The following is a 25,007-nucleotide window of genomic DNA, read 5'->3' as shown; positions in this document are numbered from 1 at the left end:
CCTGGTTTTGTCCATCAGGCCCAAGAAAGAGAAGAAAATAGTGCCTTGCAGCAGTAGCAGGTCCATGCATTTTGTTTGATATGAAAAGTGAGACATTCCAATCCAATTCTACATTATTCTACTCAGAGCTATGTGACTAAGAGTTATTACAAAAATTGTGAACATAATTCTCCAAAGTATTTATTTTATTTTTCTTGAAGGTCAAGGGATTTCTTCTGAACATCTGTGAAAAGGACCAATTAAAAAAAAAGTAGCAGGGGGTACACTGAATAATTTAGTAAAGTGTATGTAAGTTCTCGGTGTCAATAACTTGGTTTTTCAAATTAGGCTTCTTTTTTTTTACTCTAAGAGTTGTATTTATTTAATCCAAAATCTTATCTTTATTGCACAAAGAGAACATCAGAGGAAAAGCTCCTCAAAGCTTTCCTTTGATAAACATTATGATTACAGGCAAATTAAAGCACTTTACACATACATATTTGCTAACTGCAGCCTTTGCACAACTGATGCTTTCAACGTACAGAAAGAACAGCCCTGAAAGCTGAAAAGCAGCTTCATCACAAATTGTTGATTTACATTTCTCTTTGTCACATCCTTTAAGCCCTAATTGAGGACTCAAGGTTTAATTAAAACTAAAGCAGAGAGAAAATCACAGGCATTTGAGAGCAGCAGCAGCAGCCGCCATGTTTCCCCCCTCACAAGCAAACAGCCCAGAAATGCAAATGCATTTGCATTCGCTTTATCTGCTTCTATTTCTGGTTTAAAATCACCAATTCCTCCTAATCAGGCTAAACTGCAGCCAAATTTTATGAGGTCAGACCCATTTAGCTGAACTCTTAAAAACTTGAGGTCCTGCCTGATGTGTGTTCCACTGGACAGAGTGTATGGGTAGCCCAGGGCACCAGCTCCTAATAAATTATTGCAAATAAAAGCCAAAAGCCTAAATTTCTTGTATCTTAAGTACTCTATAATGGCTGGCTGTGTTTTTCATGCTCCTCTTCTGCAGTGAATGTAACTATTCTCAGTCCTTGCTGAAACATCAAGTGTACTTCAGCACTTGCTAGCAACATGTGGTATAACAGCCCCCATTAGCTTTCAGCAGCCTTGACATCCACAAGCTTGGCCTTGCTGCCTGCCAAAGAGGGGCAGCTAATGGCCCTACCCTGCACCTCCCACTCAGCTTCCAGCTTGCAGGCTCAAAATCACAATGTTCAAAATTACAATGTTCACAATCACAATGTTCATACTATGTGGTCAGTTCTTACAGCGGTACTGTCAGATTTTTGCAAGAAGATTTTTGCAAAAGCTTCCTCCTGCCTTCCCCACTACACACAGACCAATTATGCAGATGTACAAAGAGTTCCAGCCAGGTTTAGCTTGCTCATTTAGCTGTTGTAGTAAGGAGAATATAGATTATGTGATTTTCTTGCAGGCTGTGTTGTCTGCACAAACAGATGTACAGAGTAATAATCCTCATATTACCAAAAGAGCACCTGATCTGACCATATTAGAGTTTTAGTGATGCAGTAATTCAAGCAGGCGACAAACTCATCTCCAAAATGTTTGATTAATTGTAGCACTGCTATTTTATGCAAGTCCATGAATTGTGGACACGATTACCTGTTTGCATAACTACATAGTTAATCACCCCAAAGCATTCCATGTGGAAGGTTGCTTTTGATCTGGAAAAGGCTTTCATAGTCTTTGTTTCCTTGAACATGGAGCAGGAGGACACAATAGCTTGTTGGATTGGACCGTGGGACAAGGCGTGGGGACGGGTTTGACACCAGGCCCTGTGACAAGCTGCGGCTCCAGCTAATGAAGTGCTCCTGGCTCTCCACTCTGCTCTACACCATATGCACAAATATTTATCCCACAAAACTATTGTCACCCAAATGTGGACTGGGAAAATATCCAGGCAGTCTTATGAAAACCAGCACATCAAACAGATGAACGAAGACACAACAAAATCTTTTCCTCCCAGGAAGTGTTTTCAGCACCTGATAATCCCATCTAGCCAAGGGTATTAGGAAGGATTAAATATGGAAATAAGTGAAGCTGAAGTATTCTGTAACCCTATGATAACAAATCAAAAGGGTGCTCAAGGGGGCACTATCCAAGCAGAGCTTATCTTCATATGCAAATAGTATGAATTAATTTTTTTTTATTCATCACTAAACAAGTGCTATCAGATTTTGATTTGCGTGCATCACCTTATTTAGCATTAAAAGTAGTATTTGTTTATTTCTGTTAGGAAAAAAACTGCTTCTAAGCACTCCCTCAGCACCAAACTATTCACAGCATAGGAATTTTGTGAGATGAATCCACTCTGTGTATTAGCAACCTTCAACAAATATGCCGTTCATGAATCTGCGTAATCTTCCTTTGGGCTGATGAAGACATTCAGCACCCATCCCAGCATCCTGTGGTAAGAAGTGTTGTGGTGTAACTACCCAGCCGGTGAAATTCTCTCCTTATGCCTCTCTGAACATTCCTCTGGAAAGATTCAGGTGATGTCTCACCCTATTATTTGTGGGACTGTGCCATTCGTGGTTTGATAGCCAGCTTTGATTCTTCCTCCTGCCAGCCTCATCTCCAGTCCAAGGAGTCCCGAATTCATCTTTCCTGAGCTGGAACTTTGCTGTAACTTTGCTCTTCCCTGTTGCCCTGACTGAATCTTCTTAGGCTGCCACATCTCCTTAATACTGGCTAACCAAACTGCACTGGTATTGGTGGTGCCTGGATGAACACATAATGATGTGCTGTACTTTGTTCCCATCTCTTTCCCCATGATCCCTACTGTGATTTGCTTTTTTGACTGCCAAAGCAAATGAATTTTATTTAAAACATTAAAACATTATTTAAAGTCTGTTTCAGTGCTGATGGTAATGGTCAATAGAGGATTGAAAGGTAGACAGAGGGATGACAAATCCACATTTCTCAATAGCCTGGAAAATAGACTGCAGACATTTGCTCTTTGTGTTCACTGTTAATTGCACATTTCATTTCAGTTAAAATATAAAATCAGACACTCTTGAAGCAATTCCAATGGGATTATTAAAATGTTTTGGCCACTTTGGGAGCATGCAGTGACTCTGTATGACAAACAAGGTCTAAAGAAGGTAAAAGTACACTCAGAATGTTTTCTTTCCGACAGCTTTCACTCTTTCTGTTTCTCAGCGCTTTAACTGGAGGAAAAGCAGAGATGTATTTTATAGGGTTGCAGTTGCATGACACAATGGAAAAGAGGTTTGTTCAGATTTTGGGTTAAGTGTTTAATGAACATGGGTAAATCTTCCCATTACTGCAGGAAAATAATGTGATTATTTATTAAGTGATTTTTTATTAAGAAACCAACCCTCTAAAATCTTTTACAAGATCTCTGATGGCATGTGTCAGATGACTGTCAAGTTGATGATAGAGCACTAGAGAAAGGTGAAGGTGGCAAAGCATGACTGCTTGGCTGCAACAGATCACATCTTCACTCGGACAGGTAGGGCTTGGAAATTTGGGAACAAGGAATTCATTCAGGTATCACGCAGTAGCATGACTCCCTCTACTCCTGGATTTGAATGCAAGCTGAGAGACAGGTTCCACATTTCTGAGTTTCTAGAAAAGCAAAGCCAGAGGACTTAGACTGCAGGCTTTTTTTTTTTTTTTTTTTTTTTTTTGGTATTCCTAGGTAGGAACTACTATCCTGGCTGTTTCACCAGTGTGGCACTTGACATATCCAAAACACAACCCAGCTCACGCCCTCAAATTCTTCCTTGAAAACTTTACAAGCTTCAGAAATGTGATGGCTACTCAGGGAACAGAAGTGGTTTGTTCAGACAATAGTGTTGCTAATGAGGATGGTGTTTGCAACCCTGGAAACCGTACAGGTAAAAGGAAACAATATGTATCTGCGTAGATGGCACAACATTAATGAGAAAGGAGCATGTGTATCCTGTAAATCAAGCAGGAGATTTTAAAAACTCGCTTCCTTTTAATCAGAATGCTGTGAGGTAGCAATGGCTAGCAAGAAGCACTGCAAACTCCTATGTGCCTCCAGATTACTGTTCAGTCTTCAAGTTTCTTTATTTTCTTGGCTTCATCTGGCTCAAATATTTTTGTTTGAAGATGATGGTGCTCAGGTAGGTCTTTCAGGCCATACTTTCAGGCTGGGATGAATCTGTGTGATTGTGATAGAGACAAAACAGGGCTGGGTCTTCAAGTGCATCCTCCCCCTCTCCAATTAACCCCCTCTCCCTTTCCAAGGCCTCTGATGTTCAGTGTAGTTTGTCTAAGGTGGGAACACCAGGGTGAGTATTGCAGGAGGAATTGTCTGTGTGACTGCACAAGCAATATATTCCAGAGATGGGGGAACTGAGACACTTGCATTGACTTTGGTGCACATTGGCCTGCTGAAGGGTGATGCCTGTGTAACTTAGATCAAATTTACAAGGTGCTTATATAGCTTGAGTTATAAGATATCAATATAACCTGATATATCTACATCACCTGATATCAGTATAACCTAAATAATGACTTTTTATATATCTATATAACCTGATACTTATATAACCTGAATCATAACTTTTTATACCTATATAACCTGAATAATGACTTTCATACCTACCTAACCTGATATAAATAACTTTTTATGCAATGTAATGGCTAGTATAAGGTTAAATAGTTGCTTAATGCTGAATAGACAAAAAAAAAAAAAAAAAAAAACCAAAAACTCACCAGGTGGACAGCTTTAGAAATAGAAAATGTGGTACTAGTGAGAAATTGGCAAGTGCAAAGCCAATTAGCCACAAAACAAAGATTTTGGTTAGGGCCAGACAGACCGAGGAACAATGTAACTGCACATGCTCTGAAGACAAAGTTGAAAAGCTCAGATGTGAAGATGACCTTGGAAGCCTTCATCAAAGGCCCCTGACAACACCCTAAGTGGGGAGGCACAAGTGCAGTACAAAAGAACTATTTACAACCAGGAGATCATACTATGTAAATTGGTTCTGGCACGTATGTGATGATGTTGTAGCGACATAGTGACACTGAGCAACACTTATTGTACAAACAAACCACAGCACTAGACAAAGGTGGGTGAGTTAGGAGGAGAAATCCCCCTCACCACCAGGGCTGCAATAAATGAATACCTGCTCTATAGACATCGGTCTGTGGGGATTTATTTCTATCCTTTTGGGCATCAAGGGTATGAAATGCTGCTGGAGTCTGGAACAACTGGGTCTTCCAAGATTGCAGGCAGCTTCTGTGGGGATATTCCTCTGCCAACCTCACCCCACATCTCCCTACCCCTTGCCAGCAGGGATGTCTGTAGAGTTCATCCAGACTGAACGCTTGCTATTGGATGTGTGGGGGAAAGCACTAAGAGCCATCATGCTAAAATCAACCCCATGTTTGACTCCCCTTCCAGCTGACCAGCTCCTGCTGCAATGTGTGCCATCCCACATATGCTCTAGTCCAGTAGCAATACATTGTCAAGAGCTCCAGATTTTTATCCCTCTGTATGCATTTTGGCTAGCTTTTAATAACCATATGAAATTTTGGTATCACTTCCAACATTTTAAAGAAGAGATAGAAGTTTTGTTGATTGATACTGATCCAAAGTAACACCTGCATTTACTGTTTAGTAACCACTTAAGCAATGGTGAAAATTTAGTCTGTGTACTGACCAATTAACACGGACCTGTTGGTAAGATGGTACCTGTGGAGTAGAAAGAAGTAGGGAGACATTTTAAGCAGCAGGCAAATTTAATTCATGGGTTTCTGCAGGGAGACACTGAGACTTGCTCATCTTTCATGGCCTCTTCTACTGCAACCCTTCAGCCTTCACCTGGGCCAACTGAGAGCTCAAAAAGAGTAGGAGGGCACTGTACTGGGGCTTTGTTTGCCTGTGACATGGTAGGAACTGAGCAACAGAAGCTGTCCTGGAAAACAAAATTTCTGGCCTTGTTAGGAAGAAAAAGTAACCCAAACCTTAAATTTCAAGCTTGTGCCATGCAGAAAGGCTTTAAGCTTTTAACATACCACACCCAAATATGGCTGGAAGATGAGCTGCTTGCTGCTCCTGTGTACAGAGCACTCTTGCAGGGAAGTTTTCTGCGCCCAGTTCTGAGGGGGGTCCCTGCACCCCACAGGAGACACCAGGGAGAAGTTGGAGGGACTCCCCTCCTCACTACAGTGTCCTGGAGCCAGACTTGGGGCAGCAGTCAGTCTGCTCCACTGCTCCTGCAGGCCAGCTTTGGTTTGCTCCATGGTGGGCTGTGCTGTGCTGTGCTGTGCTGGGCAGGACTGTGGGATGGCCCAGGGCACAGCGAGACAGGCTGGCACTCCACAAGGGCAATTCCCACATTCCAGGCAACCCCAGGGGCATGAGCTGCACTGCCAGCTCTTGTGCTTTGCTGCCTGGGCACACTGGGGCTGGACAGCCCCACTGGGGAAAAGAGTAGCCAAGAGCCCACTGTGTCCCTGGCAGCATGGACACACCACGGACAGCATGGACACTCACAGCATGGACACACCATGGACAGCATGGACACAACATGGACACACCATGGACAGCATGGACACACCATGGACAGCATGGACACTCACAGCATGGACACACCATGGACAGCATGGACACACCATGGACACACCATGGACAGCATGGACACAACATGGACAGCATGGACACACCACAGACAGCATGGACAGCATGGACACACCATGGACAGCATGGACACACCACAGACAGCATGGACAGCATGGACACACCATGGACAGCATGGACACATCATGGACACTCACAGCATCCCATGGTATTGCAGGGTCCCTACAATAACCAAGTCAAAAGGAGACTGCCAGTGCAATTCCCCACGGGACAGTCCATGTACACCCCTAACATAAGAGCAAAGCCTGTGTCTAATATATGGCTCCACCCCATGACCCCAAATTGTGCTAAAAAAGCCTCTCACATGAAAAGCCTTAAATGAAGCAATGAAGCCATAAAACAAGAATACAGGTACCAGAGCTTTATTAGATGTTTCACTGGATACAAAGAAACTGGATTTTATATTACTTTTTTTACTCTAAATGCACATTCTTGTCATAAAAATTCACATTTGCTATACAGAACTGTAAGCATTTTTAACACAACATTTATTAAAGTACCATTAAACAGATCCTAAAACGAGAAGGTGCAGCTCTGTGAACCTTTGTGGGCATAACACACAGGGAGCTCCATGTTCTCAGTGTTACACAATCATCCTTCCCACCAAAATGGAGACAAGTCATTCAAATGCATTAATGCTCACTGGGACTAATAAGGCTTCTGTACAGAGACCCTGAACAGTGTCAGGAGGCAGTGTGGCAACAACATGCTAAAAATCATCACCTAGATGATACTAAACTACTGATGACTGAGGCAGTCAAAAATTTAACTGTCCTGGCAAGCCCATATAATTTTTCTTTTTCTTTTAAAAATTGTGGTTTTAACCACGTATTTTTATTTTCAGTAACAGTAATTACAAATAACTCCAGGATTCTGCTTTAAGGATCCCCGCTTCACAGCAAAACTAATTGCAGCTATTTGAGGATTTTTTTCCAATCAAACTGACCTCTGTAGGACCAAAGGCTGAAGGAGAAATTAGTACATGCAATCTTGCTGCAGAAACAAAAACCTCTAAGTGCACCTCCTTCTGAGGAGATACTCATTGGCCAAGGTGATGCCTCTTCAAGGGGATGTGTGTGCATAACTCGGAACGTGGAGATAAACCATCCCGGGACATCAGATGAGGCCCACTTCCAGCTTTTAGCCCCACACACTTAACATCTTTTACAACCATGTGGACTGCTGTGATGCACTGAGGTTGACAAATATCTAATATTTACAGCTGGCAGGTAACGGGATGTCATGCACAAGTCCAGATAAGCAGCACTGAGCAGAGGCAAAGGAGAGAAGTGGGAAGATGCTGCATTTTAACTGGACAACTGAAGAGGCTCTGAAATCAGACTTGTGCCCTCCCTCAGTCACTGTTGAGGTGGATCTGACCGAAGCTGACCTCATACCAAACGCGCTGCTGGAGGGCAGGCATCCTACTCCAACCAGCCAGGCACAAGGTGGGCACTCGCTGTGTTCAGTTAGTTCCTCTATCCTAATTACTCTTGGCACCAGGCATCCTAAACATAAATCATGAAGGGAAAAAGCCAGGTCTAGCTGGGGGAATAGTACAGGAATTGTACCTGTAGGCAATGTAGAGATTCCTAAGTAGGCCCTGCAGGGATAGAGAATTATTAGAGTCTTTTTATTTAAAGCTGCCACAATTCCTGAAAGCAGAATGCTGTATACATGGGCAGGCCAGGCCATGCTGATCAGCCTATGGCATTCACAATTTTTACATAAGGATTTTTTTTTTGATAGGTCCAACCTACACTGGAGCAAAGTTCAAAGCTCTTCCTGCAAATTTAAAGCTATGTTCCAACACAGGACATGAGCAGTATTGCATAGCATCCAGGCACTTCCTTAAAGCCAGGATATCCCCATCCTCCTATCATGACTATGTTCCAGAAGATGAATTTGAGGCCACTCAATTACATGATCACAATTCCTGCTGACATCAGCAGGGGCTGTGTATGTGCAGAAGTGATTTGATCTGTAACACACTGGAAACCATGTCTTTGCCACCTTGTACAGTCAAGGCAGTTGATCAGGCAAACATCCTATTCTGTATTTACAAATCTGTAAGTGAGCTCCAAGTAACTTCAAGTTTAACTCCTTCATGCCAGAAAGTGAGGGAGTCAGCTCTATGGACAACCCTTGGTAACATCTGAAACAGAACCGATAACTATGAGATTTAACAATATTATCCTAATGCATTAAGGCAGGTCACATAACTGCCCTTTTCCTTTAGGATTAATTATTATTTCCTCGTACACTGTAGACAATCCATAATCCCATTTACACACATATCTACGAAACAGCAGCACAGTAAAAACTAAATAGACCACTGAACTCCAAATACTTGTAATCAGTACATTACACATACTATACAGCATATTTTAACCTCATCATTGGGTAAACATATACAATTCAGAACAACACTGACTGTATGTAACACAGAAGCTACCACTGAGACATGGCAAATACATCATACACTATTAGCTTTTACTTCACTGAAAAGGAATTTAGAACTTTGAAATGGTGTTACCTGAACTCTTGAAATCACCAAATGGCCTAATCAGTTACTAATAACTAGTGCTTCATATACTAAATTGAGGATAAACAGCACTGGAACTGTGTTTTCAGGGCACTCTGCTATCTTTTTTTATTTTGTGGAATTAAGCTCCATATTTTTAAATTTCATTTGCAACACAGCCTATCATTACTACACAGTGACTCTCTGCTCACTCTCATCTCAGGGTAAAGGCTTAGTAACTACTTTGAAGTTAGTAGAAACTGTCTAGATTTGTATGAGTATGACAGAAAGATTGAGCCCAGCAACAGGATCATACATTCCCTCTCAGCCATGCATGCATATATATTTTTATGTATATATATACATGCTTACATTTAAAATAATGTTTTGAAATAGCAGGACCTACAAAACCAGTAATGTATCCAACAGCAAAAGAATTCAAATAACCCATTAATTCTAAAACTATGTTCCTGTGGTCTGATTCTGATTCTCCCCTCACCATACAAGGCAGGAATTGCACTCCAGGAACCACCTCCTGTTTGGACTGGATTTCTGCAGGTTGGATCAGTATGGAACAAAGATATCTCAGCATGTGTAAACTGAAAAACGGAGCCAGGTGGGTTTACACAGCTGAGACATTCTGTTTGTGCAGCACAGTTGCCATTTTCCAAGTATGGGTGAAAAGAAAGGATTAAGAAATCACATGAAACTGCCAGAAAACAAGAGCACTCAATGTATACATGATGAACATAGTGAGGGGGAAAATAAGCAGAAGAAGGAAAAAAATGTTTTGGCAGTGAATGACATGACAGTTTGAGTAAGTAGATGCTTATACAGATCAATAGTGTAGACAGGTGTTTTTCCTTGATGGGCTAATTACAGCCAACTAATTTGCCATGCAAGATTCCTCATAATACATGTGAAGAAACCTTCCAAGTTCATGGGATCAGAAGAAGACATCTGACCCAATCCTGCAAGCACATTTCTGGTTGAAATCAAAGACAATTTTTGCTGCATATGGGTGGCAAAACTGGGCTCTTGAACGGTCCAGTTGTGCTGCATAGTACTTTCTGGCTTGTTCTTTTTTGGCAAGATCCCCAAACAACATCAACAGGGAGTGCATCTCTATCAGGACTTAGAGTTTTAGGCCCTCTCAGATGAAATCTTCAGAAGAGCATGGATAGTATATCCCCACATGCACTTTTTTCTTTTAGTTATTAAGGCAAGTTTGTTTACCTGTTCCTACCATAAAGTGCTGTGCTTCTCCAATAGAAAGATTGACAGCTAAATGAAAACACATTTTTTCTGACCAGAATTTAAGATTTTGCTAGCATCCTTCCCCATTAATGGACAAATGATAAATTTTGTCTGTTATTGTTTCTTGTCAGAGGATTCTTTTTTGCTTTGCTTTTACTTTTTATTTATTTCCAAATGAGAATTAGAATAAAATTGACACTAAGCAAACATTTCACAACAATAGTAACAAACTCTAGATAGCTCTATACTTATTCATATATACAGGCACACACACATACACTTTTTAAAATACAGCAAAGCATTTGCCTAGAGTACACCTCTGAGCAAGCGAAAAGCCTGGTGTGTCTGGTGTGTGTTTCAGCAGGGGTACCACCAGAAACCTGGTGCTGGTGCTCTCAGATGAAACAGAATTTCAGCCAGAATAAAATTTAAAAAAAAAAAAAAAAAAAAAAAAAAAGGCAAAAAAAAAAAAGAAATCTAATTTTCACTCCACCCAATGATTTGGATCACTTTACTGTATTAAAATTATAGATTAACTCTTTTGGCTATATTTGAGCAGCTGAAGAATCACAGGAGGAATCTGGAAACAACCAACTCCAGCTAAATGGAAAACAGAGCACTTTACACTACACTGTCATTAAATAAGCAAACATTTTCATATTTTTATGTAGGACATCCACAGAGAAGTGGGCTCAAAATTTATTTTCATGTTTTATTTCATATATCTGTTACATAAATTTTACTGGGAGAGCCTATGGAAACCAGAAACAAAGACTATCAAGCCACTCAATAACTTGCTTAGTTGTGGGTGAAAGCATTAAAGTCATACCCTTTGTTCAGCAAAACCATGACTTGTGACTCTAGGTAAATTTTCGACATGGTCTGGATGAAGTTTAAATGCCATAAAAAACCTAACGAGCTTAGATCACAGATTTCATTTGGGATGACTTGTACAGTCCTAACATATACAGAAGAGAATGCTACTGAAAGAGCCATCATGACTTCATAACAGCTACATGGTTTTTTTCAAACAAATTTATAGTAGTCCTGTCCACAACCCCAAAGATCATTATGCAAGTGTACAAGGATGCATGTGTTATATACACACATTTAAAAGTGTCATTATACTACACATACACCTAAATTATTCTTTATTCTACATTCACATGTGCATACTCTTTTTCCAAGTACAAAACAGCAGGAAGTGTTCTTTTTATTTCACTCCCTAAACTAAAGCTAAGAAACCCCTTATAATGTTTGTTGCCTATCTGTTCAATATGGCCATTTCTGAATTCCTAAACTCTGATGGGAGACAGTAGTCATTATCATCTGACATAAAAGAGCAATGGACTGTATGATGCAATTCTCTCTTCTCACTCAACCAAAAGTTCTAGTAATATCAAGTGAAATTTCACTTTAATTCTATCCCATAAATCCTTGCAATATTTCAAACACTCCCTTGTGAGATGTTATAGCATCTATTGTTTTGTACAGGTGAGATGTTTTATTTTCCAAAGTCGCATGAGTGTCTATTGATGTGTCCGGGAGATGAGACTGCCTGTATTTTATCCAGTTAGGCGTCATACAATTGCAATGTCATACAGTTGCTCTCATTTTATAAATTACTGAATTTTCCATTTACTTTTTATACATGTTTTTTTAAAGCTAGGATGATCAGCGATTTTGTTGCTGGAACAGTGCCATTCAGTAGATTTTCAACCTTGTGTTAGGCAGTATTGTATCCCACAGACAATTTAAGGACTATAGAGTACTGTTATTAGCTAGAATTGAACTACTGCATTCTTCAGTACAGGAACTTTTCACTGATGAAACTGGCACTGATTTTTTGTAATCAGTGGAAAAGTGTTCTGCTCATAGCTGCCTTAAAGAGAAGCTTAGACTGCATCTACTTTTAAGGGCAGTTTCAGTCTTGCAGAAATCAGGTTTCCACTACAGGACAAAATACTGCACATGTTAGAGTATGCACAACTCACCTTTTGGTAATCCATGCTAAACAAAGTCATTTCCATATTCAGGGCACGGGATCAGGCTCTTACATAAGATTAATCCTGGGGAGAAGTGGCACTCAAAGCTGGCCTACCTGTGTTCCTGATGGAACCAGGGAAAATATGGACCAGCAGCTGTCCCTTAGAGGCTCATATTGTGACCAGTGTTATTTAATATCTTCATTAATGATGCAGATGAGGACTCAAGTGCACCCTCAGCATATTTACAGGTAACACTAAGCTGAGTGGCGCTATTGACACACCTTCAGGGTGGGATACCATCCAGATGAATGTGGACAAGCTCAAGAAGTGTGTCCATGGGAATTTCACATGGTTTAACAAAACCGAGTGCACGGGCAGCCCCTGGTGCCAGCCCAGGCTGGGCATGAGCAGCCCCAGAGCAGCCATGCCCAGAAGGGCTTGGGGGTGCTGTGGGTGAGAGGCTGCACATGGCCCAGCCATGGCACTCCCAGCCCAGAGAGCCAAACGTGTCCTGGGCTGCACCCAGAGCCCCGTGGGCAGCAGGGCAGGGAGGGGATTCTGCCCCTCTGCTCTGCTCTGCTCTGCTGAGACCCACCTGGAGCCCTGCATCCAGAGCTGGGGGCCTCTGAACAGGAGGGACAGGGACCGGCTGGAGTGAGCCCAGAGGAGGCCATGAAGTTGATTAGAGGGATGGAACAACTCTCCTATGAGGAAAGGCTGAGAGAATTGGGATTGTTCCATCTGGAGAAGAGAAGGCTTTGGGGTGACCTAATTTTGGCCATCCAGTACCTGATGGGAGTCTACAAGAAAGGTGGAGAGAGACTTTTTACAAGGGCATGTAGCAACAGACAAGGGGGAGTGGCTACTGAGAGTGGGTTTAGATTAGATATTAGGAAAAAATTCTTTGCTGTGAGGGTGATGAGGCGCTAGAACATGTTGCCAAGAGAAGCTGTGGATGCCCATGCCTGAAAATGTGTAAAGCAAGGCTTTGGATGGAGCTCGGAGCAACCTGGTCTAGTGAAAAGTGTCCTGCCAATGGCCAGAGTGTTAGAACTAAATAATCTTTAAGGTTCCAACCCAGGCCTTTCTGTGATTACAGAGTTAGGCCAGTATCACATACCTGCTGGCTTGACCTGAGGCAGAGACATTGGAAAACCCCCTTTTGAGAATGAAAAACAAGCAGGATTCCATCTGTGCTTTGTGCAAGCTACACAGTACATGATGTCTACTGTCCACTGATTATGGTACATAGCACGTCATGTTTACTGTCACTGATTATGCATGTGTTAGAAGCATGACTTTGGATTTACATCACAAAGGCATTTAAACCTGCAGCTCATTGATAAATATGATCAGTTAAACCACCTAACAGATGAAATGTAGCAGCTGAAAATTTTTGTGCCAGATATACTGTCCTCAGTCTCCTGGTGCAATGCTCACACCATTGGGAATCCTGCTGTGAGCAGGAAGAGGACAATATATACATCCCCTTGCTCTGAAAACAACAAATTTCTTGGCACTGTTCATAACCACAGAAGACACATGAATCACATTTGGTACCTCATGGAGAACCAGTAAATGGCCTTCTTTTATCAAACACTGTAAACATGTTTAGTTTTGCTCTTCACACTAAACACAAATATGAAAAATGATCCTAAATGATGAAAACATTTCCCTTATGCCCACCCACTAAAGCCCTAAACACCTCAGTGTGTTACAAGAAGATGAGTGTTTTACAATAGAATCCTTTTAGAATACAATCTTTCTTTTTTTTCAAATTCTGAATAACACAACAACACACATATCACAGTACTATCAAGTAGTGTCATCTTCACCTTCATCCAGAGAATAGTTGAGCTTTATGACTGTGCTGATAAAGTCACCAAGTTCTACAAAATCTGCAGTGATAATATTCACACCACTCTCTCCTGCCTTCTGAGTTCGGACCCACTCCATCATTGCAGGAAGAGCCCTGAGGAGAAAAGAGGAACAATAATTACTCATAAATGACTGAGACAAATGCATCAAGGCAGGTTCTACTGACAGTGTCTCCCATCAATCTTACTTGGTTCCTAAGGGAAAGAAACCAAGTGAGACAGGACACAGGTGACTGCTCAAGCTTTTTGAAAATTCTTTTTAATTTTCATTCTCTGGGGAAATAATATGTTCACTGCACTTCAACTTCTCAGTGGAAAAGAATGGAAGGAAGATAATGCAGGCTTAGAGTAATTATTGATTTTGCCTAGACACAAGGCAAAATTGGACCATGGACAAGATATTTTTTGATATCATCAAAATATGACTCCAAGGGATTTGCTTATGGAAAAAACAGTAACAGAGAACTCAAGCCATTTGCAAAGCATGCTTGACACGCACAAGGAAATGCTGAAAATAGTATTTTGAGGAACACAGAAACAACCATGATTCCTACTGTATAAGTACAGCATATACCAAAAACCCTTTCTTCACCAGTACTGATACCCAAGCCATGAATTAATTAGACTTAATCATAAACCAGTGGTTGGTAACTGAAACAGAAAGCACCATAGTCATATCAACTCTTTTCTAAGATGGCAGATTTTAATTATGTCAGATCCTTAGCGCAGGAATACTGGGGTCTAAAGGATATCTGCCTAACTGTGCTTCTGAATATAAAGAAATTTTTCTGACATTTTTCTGCGCAAATACAAACTAACAATCACAAGAAACATCTTTGAGAAAAATAAAAGGCTCCTTAGTCCTGCTAAGGCTGTCAAGCAGCAAAATCCAGGATTTAGGAGAAAGAAGTTAACAGAGTTCCAAAAATAAGGTACACATTTTTCAGGGAAAGTGTATTTTTCAGAGAAAGGGCATTTTTCAGAGAAAGGGTAATTGACCATTGGTACAAAATCCCAATGTCTGTGACAAACTCTGCAGCAGTCTTTAAATCAAGCCTGGGTATCGTTCCAAAATTATACTTTTGGTCAACCCCAAGCTGCTGAGTTAAATAAAAGAACCTAAAGCCTGGGCAGGACTGCAGTCAGTTTAGATGAACATTGTGTTCTCCCTTTGCTCTAAGATCTATAAATCTGTGGTTTCCCCTAAAGCAGCATGTTGTGCAGCCTTTTTCACAGACACAAGGTACATGGAAAATTTTGGTCTGAGAGTAATTTAAATGAAGGTGAACATGTTGAATCTATATCTTTTCTCACAAGCTTTAGGAAAACTGGTCTAAAGAAAAGAGAACTATTAGCAGACAGAGATTGTACTTGTCAGTGGCTACTAGAATCAGTCAGTTTTAAAAATAATTTAATATGGAATAAAACCCAAGCAGCTAAAATGATTCCTCTATGTGATTTCACAGAAGAATACCAAGGTTTTCTTTCACCAAAATGTACTTGAATCTACTGTAAGACCCACATATCAGCAATACATTTTATTTCAGTCATTGATTCAGTATGACTGAAGTGCTTGTATGTATGCACACAGCTCATAAAACCAGACTCAAGCATTCTGCTGCGTATGAGCCCAGACAGCACCTTCAGATGTAAGTTTGTGTAATGCTGAAAAGCTGCACTCTGCACAACTGTAACGGGACACAGGTCAGGTGTTAAATACCTGGCAATGCCTGGACTGCTTGGAAAGATCTGCAATCAACCAGAACCAGGACAGATCTCAGCGGAACAGCACAGACCACCAAGGTGACAAAAGACAGCTCACAGCAGCTGTAAACTCCACTGAATCTTCATATGTGAAAGGTACTGCTGAACTCTGCTCAAAGATACAAGGACAAACCTACGAGAATGGCAGTATCCATTCCTTCCTTCCTTCCTTCCTTCCTTCCTTCCTTCCTTCCTTCCTTCCTTCCTTCCTTCCTTCCTTCCTTCCTTCCTTCCTTCCTTCCTTCCTTCCTTCCTTCCTTCCTTCCTTCCTTCCTTCCTTCCTTCCTTCCTTCCTTCCTTCCTTCCTTCCTTCCTTCCGACACTTCCTTCCTTCCTTCCTTCCTTCCTTCCTTCCTTCCTTCCTTCCTTCCTTCCTTCCTTCCTTCCTTCCTTCCTTCCTTCCTTCCTTCCTTCCTTCCTTCCTTCCTTCCTTCCTTCCTTCCTTCCTTCCTTCCTTCCGACACTTCCTTCCGACACTTCCTTCCTTCCTTCCGACACTTCCTTCCGACACTTCCTTCCGACACTTCCTTCCGACACTTCCTTCCGACACTTCCTTCCTTCCTTCCTTCCGACACTTCCTTCCTTCCGACACTTCCTTCCGACACTTCCTTCCGACACTTCCTTCCTTCCTTCCTTCCTTCCTTCCTTCCTTCCTTCCTTCCTTCCTTCCTTCCTTCCTTCCTTCCTTCCTTCCTTCCTTCCTTCCTTCCTTCCTTCCTTCCTTCCTTCCTTCCTTCCTTCCTTCCTTCCTTCCTTCCTTCCTTCCTTCCTTCCTTCCTTCCTTCCTTCCTTCCTTCCGACACTTCCTTCCTTCCGACACTTCCTTCCTTCCGACACTTCCTTCCTTCCTTCCTTCCTTCCTTCCTTCCTTCCTTCCTTCCTTCCTTCCTTCCTTCCTTCCTTCCTTCCTTCCTTCCTTCCTCATAACCTTGGTATTTTACTCCCCGTTGAGGCATAATTAACTCCTTTTGGTGTCTTTTACTTGTTCTGAAGCTGGTTCTGATATCATTCTTTCTTCACAGCTTACAGTTTGCTGTCCATACACTTACCCATATCGACCAAAATACTGATTTCCTTTTCCTGATGTGTTCTTAGTAAGTCAGACTCCACCAAAAAGTCATGCCTCCTTTTGATCAGTGCTTTATCCTACAGTCAGCCTGCCTTGCCATTTCATCCACAGCTGGCTTTGTTAGTTGAATGGGTTATTTTTGTTTTACTGATATTTCATACAGGACACAGTTGCATGACCCTCTGCTTGTACATAAATTGCTAGATAAAGTCACGGAAATCTTTTGTTCATGAGACTAGAAAGCATTTAAAGATAAGTCAGAAATGAATCACATTATCAAACAAAAAGCTTATTTGCATATCAATGCCAAATAACACAACCCTATTAAAAAAAAAGATAGCTGAAGAAAACATTCCACTGACCTTAAAGATTTGATGTCGGCTCTATAGCTCTCTTTATGACAAAAGTTAATGCAAAAACCATACAGATGATCTCTTCCCCATGTGCCATCCTGCGAGTGGATTACACCAATGACTCTAAAAACCACATGTTGCTCAGTTTCAGTGTTTATCTGAAATGCTCACAATAATTATTAGAATAAGCCTGCTTTAATATTCCTCGGGGTGCCTTTGTGGTAGCAGTACAAACCTTGCTCACCCTGCCTTGTAATTTCCAAATTGTGCCTCAAACTAGTGATTGTTCTCACCAAGGGTTTTACTCAGGCGAACAAACCACCTATATGACTGAGCTCACAAAAGACCAGTACCTACCATAGTCCTCATAAATATTCTTATGTGGTTCTCTGTCAGACATGGGGGAAGCTTCTAGAAGCTTCTCACAGGAGCCATCCGTGTAGCATCCCCCTCTACCAAAACCATGCTACTCAAACTCAACCCATCCTGCTGGGACTGTAAGAAATTATTTTATGCATGAGCATATAGGCAGAAGCCTCTCAGCCTGCAAACCCTAGGAGCATCACTGCCTCTGTGTTAGGCAGGTCCTGGCTCTCCTGTGGAGGATGTCTTTAGTGTGCCTCCCACAGCTGGTACAGTCCAGCCCTTATGGCCATTCCCAGTTATCACAAGGAATAATTTCTAACCCCTCTGGGTTCCAAAGCCACCGTGTCACCCAGAGCCACATGTACAGAAGGTGCTGCTTGTCTTTGCATAGAGCCAGGGAGCAGAGCAGGCGTGCTCCTCCACAAGAGCTGTGCCAGGAGAAAGAGAGGAGTCCTCTCCTCTTACCTCTCTTCCTGTTTTCATTCTGCTGCAGTTCCTCTGACCTGGGCTGGAGTTGGCCAGATCTGATCCTGCCAGGCCAGTGCAGCACTGCCCCACAGACCAGCATTTGAAGTCAATTAGTTTTTCCACATCCCTGGTGGAAGCAGAGGGGTAGTCTAGGGAGGGCAAAGACACAAGGCTGGGGGGCTTGAGTACTGGCAGGGAAGGAGGTGAATGGCATGTTACCTTGATTTGACTATGAATGGAGATCAGGAATCTTGGTGAAAAATTTTCTGGCCTGAATGAATGTGTGCATTATCTCATTTCCTTTCACAATCTGGAAACGAGGAGGTGCCAGACAGCTGCCCCTCACTGCCAGGATGGTGGGAGTGAAGCCAGTAACTGACTGATGTGGAAGGACCTCATGGCAAGGGCTGTGGGCCAGCCCCAGCCACCACCACTGCACCTCCACAGAAGCAGACAGAGCCACCACCAGTGGTGCCCAGCAGTCCTCTGGAGCAGCATTTCCATCTGCCAAAATCTGCATGAGAAGGGGGAGAGTAGAGGAGATCTGGGTGGTAGGGACCTATCTGTGCTGGACAAAGTCACACAGAGGTGCTTGATGTGGCTGCATTTCTTCTGAGATCTAAGTTTATATCTCAGGTGGCACCTCACTAGGTTAGTCAGGTACTCATAACTTGGGCATGACCTGGGTATCAAGATGGTTCACACCATGACTGCAAGCATGCCCTACATCACCACTCTCAGCTGTTTTGTTATTTTTGAAGGGCCATATACTTTCTCATACAGCATAGCTACAGCAGTTTTCACTTACAATCCAGTAAAATGTAGGCTCAGCTTTGACACTTACTTTATTACCTCTATTTTCCCTGTTCTGCTTGCTTGCTTGTATAAACAGAAATATGCACATATTTAAGTTTTTCTCGTCTTTCAGGAACCATTTTCTGATGCATTAGAGATCTGCTGAGAAATACTGACCTCAACTACAAAACAGGCATAGCCCTTTTTAACGTTACTGAATATTCAAGACCTCTTTCTTCTTTTTTTTTAATCTATCAAAGCTCTCAAGTGACTTCAATGGCATTGAATTTTGTTCAAAAATAATAATTAAGCATTCAAGTTTCTTCAGTTCAAGCAGTAAAATCATTACTCCCATTAAAAGCTTTCAGAAAGAAAATATGACCTAATTATTTGTATTAAGATTTGCTTTTAAAAAACTGTTCTTAGGCTATTTTAGTTCCAAAAGAGGGTTGGTTATTTGGTATTTTTAATGCCTGAGTCATGAAAGCCCGACAGTGTGACAGAAGACTAATAACAGCAGTGCTGTAAGACAGGACCTCCCATGGCGGAACAGCCGCTCCTCTCTGCAGAGCTTTCACAGGAGAGGAGAAGGAAAAGCAGCTTCACAAACACAAAACAGAATGGCCATTCACTATTTAATGAGAGTTTGATCACTAAAGGCAGAGAACACGTTTTCTTCTGGAGTGCAGGGAGTCAGTACAACCTAATCCACAGTGAGAAATTGGTCCCATTCACGTGGTGTGATGCTGCTGAGCATTAAGTGCCCATTCCCAGTAACACCAGTGAGAACTGCAGCCGGTCTCCATGCCCAGGGCAAAGTGACATGTGGCATTTCTTCCCTCTCCAGTGAAGCACACACCCTGCTCCCTGCAGCCTTTTGCAAATAGGTGTTATGGCTGCACAAAACCAGCACCCCTTTGCAGGAGGCTGTGCTTACACAATTCTGACTGAGAGTTCCTATATTCCTTGATTTCCCTGCTCTCCATTCAGTTTTACTGTCTGCAGCAATACTGAATTCTACAGCCATAATTCAGCATATGGTCACCTTGGCTTTTCAAGGATACTGAGAATTCATTGCTCCAGTGGGAGCAGTGGATTTCCTGTGTGTCACTGAAGCATGAAATCACAACAGGAAAGAACTTTGAAAAGTCATCCAAGTTCATGCAGCCCACCTTGAACAGGATCAGCTACACTAAGATCAGTGATACAAACCACTCCTGGTTCAGTTTAATCTATTTACAAGCCCCCAGTGAGGGAGAATACCTTTCTATGTATTCAGAGCACCCCCATACAGAAATCCTTATACATCCTCATTTGTTTCACCTGGACCACCCAGAAATGATGGCAATGTGGCATGCTGCTCAAGAGTCTTCACCATGCCCTCACTCTGCTCCTGCTGAAGATTTACTCTGCATCTGTAAATAAGATTCCCTGCAAAGGATGAGGCTGAGGTACCATTCCACAGTACACCATTCTACCATAATTTTCTCTGTGGCAAAACTACTTTAAAAGGTCCTCCTCTTTTATATGCTAGCCATTTGTTCTCACTCCCTGATCAAAATTTACAATTCTCTCAGTTATGCTAATAGACCTGTAGAGACAAAATTAACACAGCACATGGAAATAGTCTGAATTAACAGAAACAGAACAAGTGGTTTTGCTCTCCCTCTGTACCTGACTCATTGACAAGTTTTGGTTTGTAACATGTCCTCACTAATTGTTGAAATGTGACAAACAAGGAACAAATGAACTGAAGCACAGAGATTTATACGAGCCCAGCACAAAAAGGCTGGAAAGGAACTCCTCAGATGCACTTCCACAACTCTTGGATCCTCTTTAGGCAGCAGTCACATTGCCATAATATTGGCACCACCAAGGTCAGGTTGACTCAAACCAGAAAATTTGGGCAACATTGAGTGGGAATTGCTTTCCCTGGATCTTGAGTGGTCATTATATAATGTAGGTTGTTCTTGCAACGTGAGCTGCCATGTTGCAAGAACAACCTACATTATTATCTAACAACCTTGAATTTATTCTTCTGAAAAACTTGTCTTAATTTAGTCATCCTCAATTGCTTTATACAATTTGGAAATGCATCCATTCAAATGACACAGACAAGCATGCTGGGTCACATGCATCTTTTAATGTAATTATTTTAGCAGCATATTCCTTAGAGTTGTCAAGGGCCAGATGTCTTCCTTCTTAGATTGAACTGGTGTTGGCTTTCTGGGTTCATTTGTAAAATGAATTTGTTAAACCTACATCTTGTACAAAAATGTAATGGGATAGTTAATAGCAGCAAATGGTGGTTTCTGGAGATAATTAATGTTCAACATCCCATTCTTCCCTTTTCCCCCGTGTTTAGCCATTGCATCTAGAGCATTAACTAATAGCATTAGGAATACAGGCAGGAGGAAAAAGACTCATTGGACACTGTAATACAAGAGCTCTCTTTAAGGAGACAACTCTAGTATTTTGGCTACTCTTGGTTAATGCAGTAGGGAACTGAAGCGCAAAGACAGAGCTAAAAGTTTGAGCTGCTGCCATACAAATCATGGTGTTTGGCTTTTACGTTATGACTGAAAAAGGCTGTAAAACATGTAGTTACCCTTGCATGGAAAATACACACTAGCCAAAGGATTTAAAGGAAAAGTACTACTTGCTATGAGGATGTCTCTGTTCAAAGGCTGGTTTTTCTCAGTGATTCAGCAGATCAAATTAGACAATCTCATCAACTGCTTCTCTAACCTGGAGCTGTGCAAAGCATTTGACATGGTCATGGCATCCTTGTGTCTAAATTGAAGACACATGGATTTGGTGGATGGATCACTTGGTGGACTGGAATTGGCTGGATAGTCACACTTGATGAGTTGTAGTCAGTGGCTTAATGTCCACGTGGAAAGCTGTGTCAAGTGGTGCTCCCCGAGGGCTGGCATTGGGACTGGTGCTGTTTAACATCTTTGCTGGTCACATGGACAGGGGGATTGAGGATGCCCTCAGCAAGTTTGCTGATGACACTGAGCTGTGTGGGGCAATCAACACACGGGACGGAAGGGATGGCATCCAGGGGGACCTTGACAGGCTTGAGAGGCAGGCCTGTGCAAACCTCATGAAGTTTAAGGTCAAATGCAAGGTTCTGCACATGGGTCAGGGCAAACTCCAGGCTGGGGACTGATGGGATTGAGAGCAGTCCTGCAGGGATGCATTTTGGAGTGTTGGTGGATGAGAAGTTCAACATGGCTCAGCAAGGTGCACCTGCATCCCAGAGCACTGTGGCCAGGGGGCTGGAGTAGGGGACTCTGCCCCTCAGTTCCACTGGGGTGAAACCCCACCTGGGCTGCTGCATCCAGGTCTGGAGCCCCCAAAATAAGAAGAAGAAAATGGAACCTTGGAGTAAGTCCAGAGGAGGCCATGAAGATGATGGACTGAAGCAGAAGGCTGGAGTACCTCTCCTGTGATCACATCTGAGAGAATAATTCAGCATCAAGAGAAGGCTTTAGGGAGACCATAGAGCTCATTCCAGTACCTAAATGAGGCCTACAGGAAAGCTAAAGAGGGATTCTTCACAAGGGCATGGAGTGACAAGACAAGAGGAATGGTATCAAATTGAAAAAGAGCAGGTTTAGATTAGATATTAGGAAGCAATTTTTTACCATAAGGGTGGTGAAGCAGGCAAGTCACAGCTGCCCCATACCTGGAAATGTTCAAGTCCAGCTTGGATGGGGCTTTGAGCAACCAAATCTAGCGGAAGGTGTCCCTGCCCATGGCAGGAGCTGGCATAGGATGACCTTTAAAAAGTTTCTTACAACACAAACCATTCTATGATTCTATGTTAATCAGTTATCTCTTGCAGATCACAGAGTGGTGATCAGGGAGGTCAGAGCAGTGTTCAGTCATTAGCCCTTTTAACCTCTTGTAGCCCAAACACAAAGTCTGAACAGTCATTAACACAGGTGCGTGGATGAGGCATATTTTATCTGTGTGAGACAGCTGGTCCTGCTCCCAGTTCCACATAGAAATCTGAGTGTTCAAGAAACATTAAAAAATTCACATAAATGACAATATGCCTGGAATATGGAAACTGGAATTGGAACTTATTCCACTGTCTGTGAAACAGAAAACCACTGCTTTACAGAAGAAAATATCTGTCACCAATTAAAGGAACAGCTACAGGTTTGGGTTTTTTTTCCTCCCCCATGTTTTAGTTCTTTAAAAAAATAGATATGATTTATTCATACACCCATTACACTTGAATCACTGCATTAAAGCATCCAAGTCAGGTGTTAGAATCTGACAGCAGAGATGGAACTCCTTTGACACAGATGTATGTTGTAGCCAGTACCAGACCATTCACAGCCAAGGTTTCCTCCACCAGACTCTGCCAAGGGCTTTGTTTTCTCCAGGAGCTGCCACCGTGTGTTATCTAGGATCTTTCAATGAGCTCTCCTGCTGAGGAACTTATTTGGGTACTCGAGGCATAGAACTGTTCAGCTACCCCCCATTCTGGAGTTTCACTTGCTACTGCTGGCTCATCTCCTTGTTACAAAACTCACATTCTTGAAAACGTGAAATTTGAATGATTCAAGAAAGAAGACAGAGATTTAGAGAGGAAAAAAAATAGAAGGTAGTGCATGGAGGAAATACTTTGAAATTTAATGTGGAGAACAATGAAAGAAAATCTACCACATCAATGTAGAAGAAGTGATTTTTACAAGCATTTAGCCCTGCCCAGAACCTTAAAACACAGAAGAATTAGCAGAGTGATTATGAAAATCCCACTTTTGAGTAACAGGAAAAGTTAGTAAAAAAGGTATCTAACACTAGCAGAGAAAGCAGAGCAGTTAGATGGAGGGCATGGTTTAGTAAGAAACTTCTGGCTGCCAGCACTATTTCTCTGCTGTACGACTTGTAACAGAATTTCATACATCATTTCAGTTTCCACTGACATCATTGCTGCAACAAATCTAAATTACTTAAGTAAATAGATAAAACACACATTTTTTTCAGACTAATGGTGTAGCCTGAAACACTGTTTCTTCCTGCAGATACCTTAATTGAAAGTGAATCTCACCAATATTTTAATTCTTTGCTATTGAATATAGAGACTACCAAAAAGGAAAAATGTGCAGGTGACTGTTTGCCGTAGTATCTTATTCAGTATATTCCACAATATGTTATTCAGAAAGACATATGGAGAATAATTCATTTGGAAGGCAAAGTTGAAAAATGCAAGGAAAATAACCATATTCAAATAATAGAAAGTTACAGTAAAGAGATGCATCTTATGGTTCCTTAGAGTTTAATACTTTCTTACTGTTTAGAATAAAGGTGAAAATGTGCTTTGTTCATGAAACATTCAGCAAACAGATTATGATGAAGCAATCCACCTAATAAAGTTGAAAGGGAAAATTATAAGAGAAAGAATTACCTCCAAAGAAGGGAAATAGAAGTTTTTCATCCCTAGTGCTATTTGGACAGCAAGAAGCAAAGAATATAGTAAGGGTTTCAGGCAGCACATCCAAGTAACAGAAATTGGGCATAATTACAGCTCTGATTTGAATGATGTTGTGATTAAAACAAGTCAGAAAATTAGATGGTGGAAACAAAATGACATAGGAACACACAGTTTTTCAGTTAATTAAAAATATATTAAATGTGTAGCTCATTTTCAGCACAGCCAATTAAACATTCTTTTCTCACTCTTCGGTCTCTTAAAATTGTCAAAACACTTCAATATTTCTAAAACACTAAGGTTGAAACCATCACATGTAAATGTTTTCTTACATATTTTTCTCATATACAACTAGTCTTCAAGTTTGTTCCCATTTCACAAACAGAATCAACAACATTAACAATTCTGTTTACCCAGTACATTTAATTTAGCC

General features: G+C 41.6%; 1 protein-coding gene across 2 annotated transcripts in view; it reads right to left on the bottom strand.

The window, feature by feature from the left end:
• Nucleotides 1-7,013: 7,013 nt before the first annotated feature.
• Nucleotides 7,014-25,007, bottom strand: part of PLCXD3 (phosphatidylinositol specific phospholipase C X domain containing 3) — an 80,740-nt gene continuing 62,746 nt past the window's right edge. Inside the window, exons 3-4 of one of the 2 annotated variants that reach the window (XM_058044193.1) lie at nucleotides 14,266-14,402; nucleotides 7,014-8,816 (exon numbers count right to left, since the gene is read on the bottom strand). In XM_058044193.1, coding sequence (XP_057900176.1) covers nucleotides 8,794-8,816; nucleotides 14,266-14,402 — 160 coding nt within the window. In that variant the 3' untranslated portion in view covers nucleotides 7,014-8,793. Of the gene's footprint in view, nucleotides 8,817-10,890; nucleotides 14,403-25,007 lie in introns of those variants that run through there. The other variant, XM_058044194.1, reaches the window with a different exon arrangement.

The sequence above is a fragment of the Melospiza georgiana genome, chromosome Z, assembly GCF_028018845.1.
Source record: "Melospiza georgiana isolate bMelGeo1 chromosome Z, bMelGeo1.pri, whole genome shotgun sequence".
NCBI classification, from domain to species: Eukaryota; Metazoa; Chordata; class Aves; order Passeriformes; family Passerellidae; genus Melospiza; species Melospiza georgiana.
Note: the sequence above shows the minus strand (reverse complement) of the source record. Positions and strands in the feature narration are given on the sequence as shown.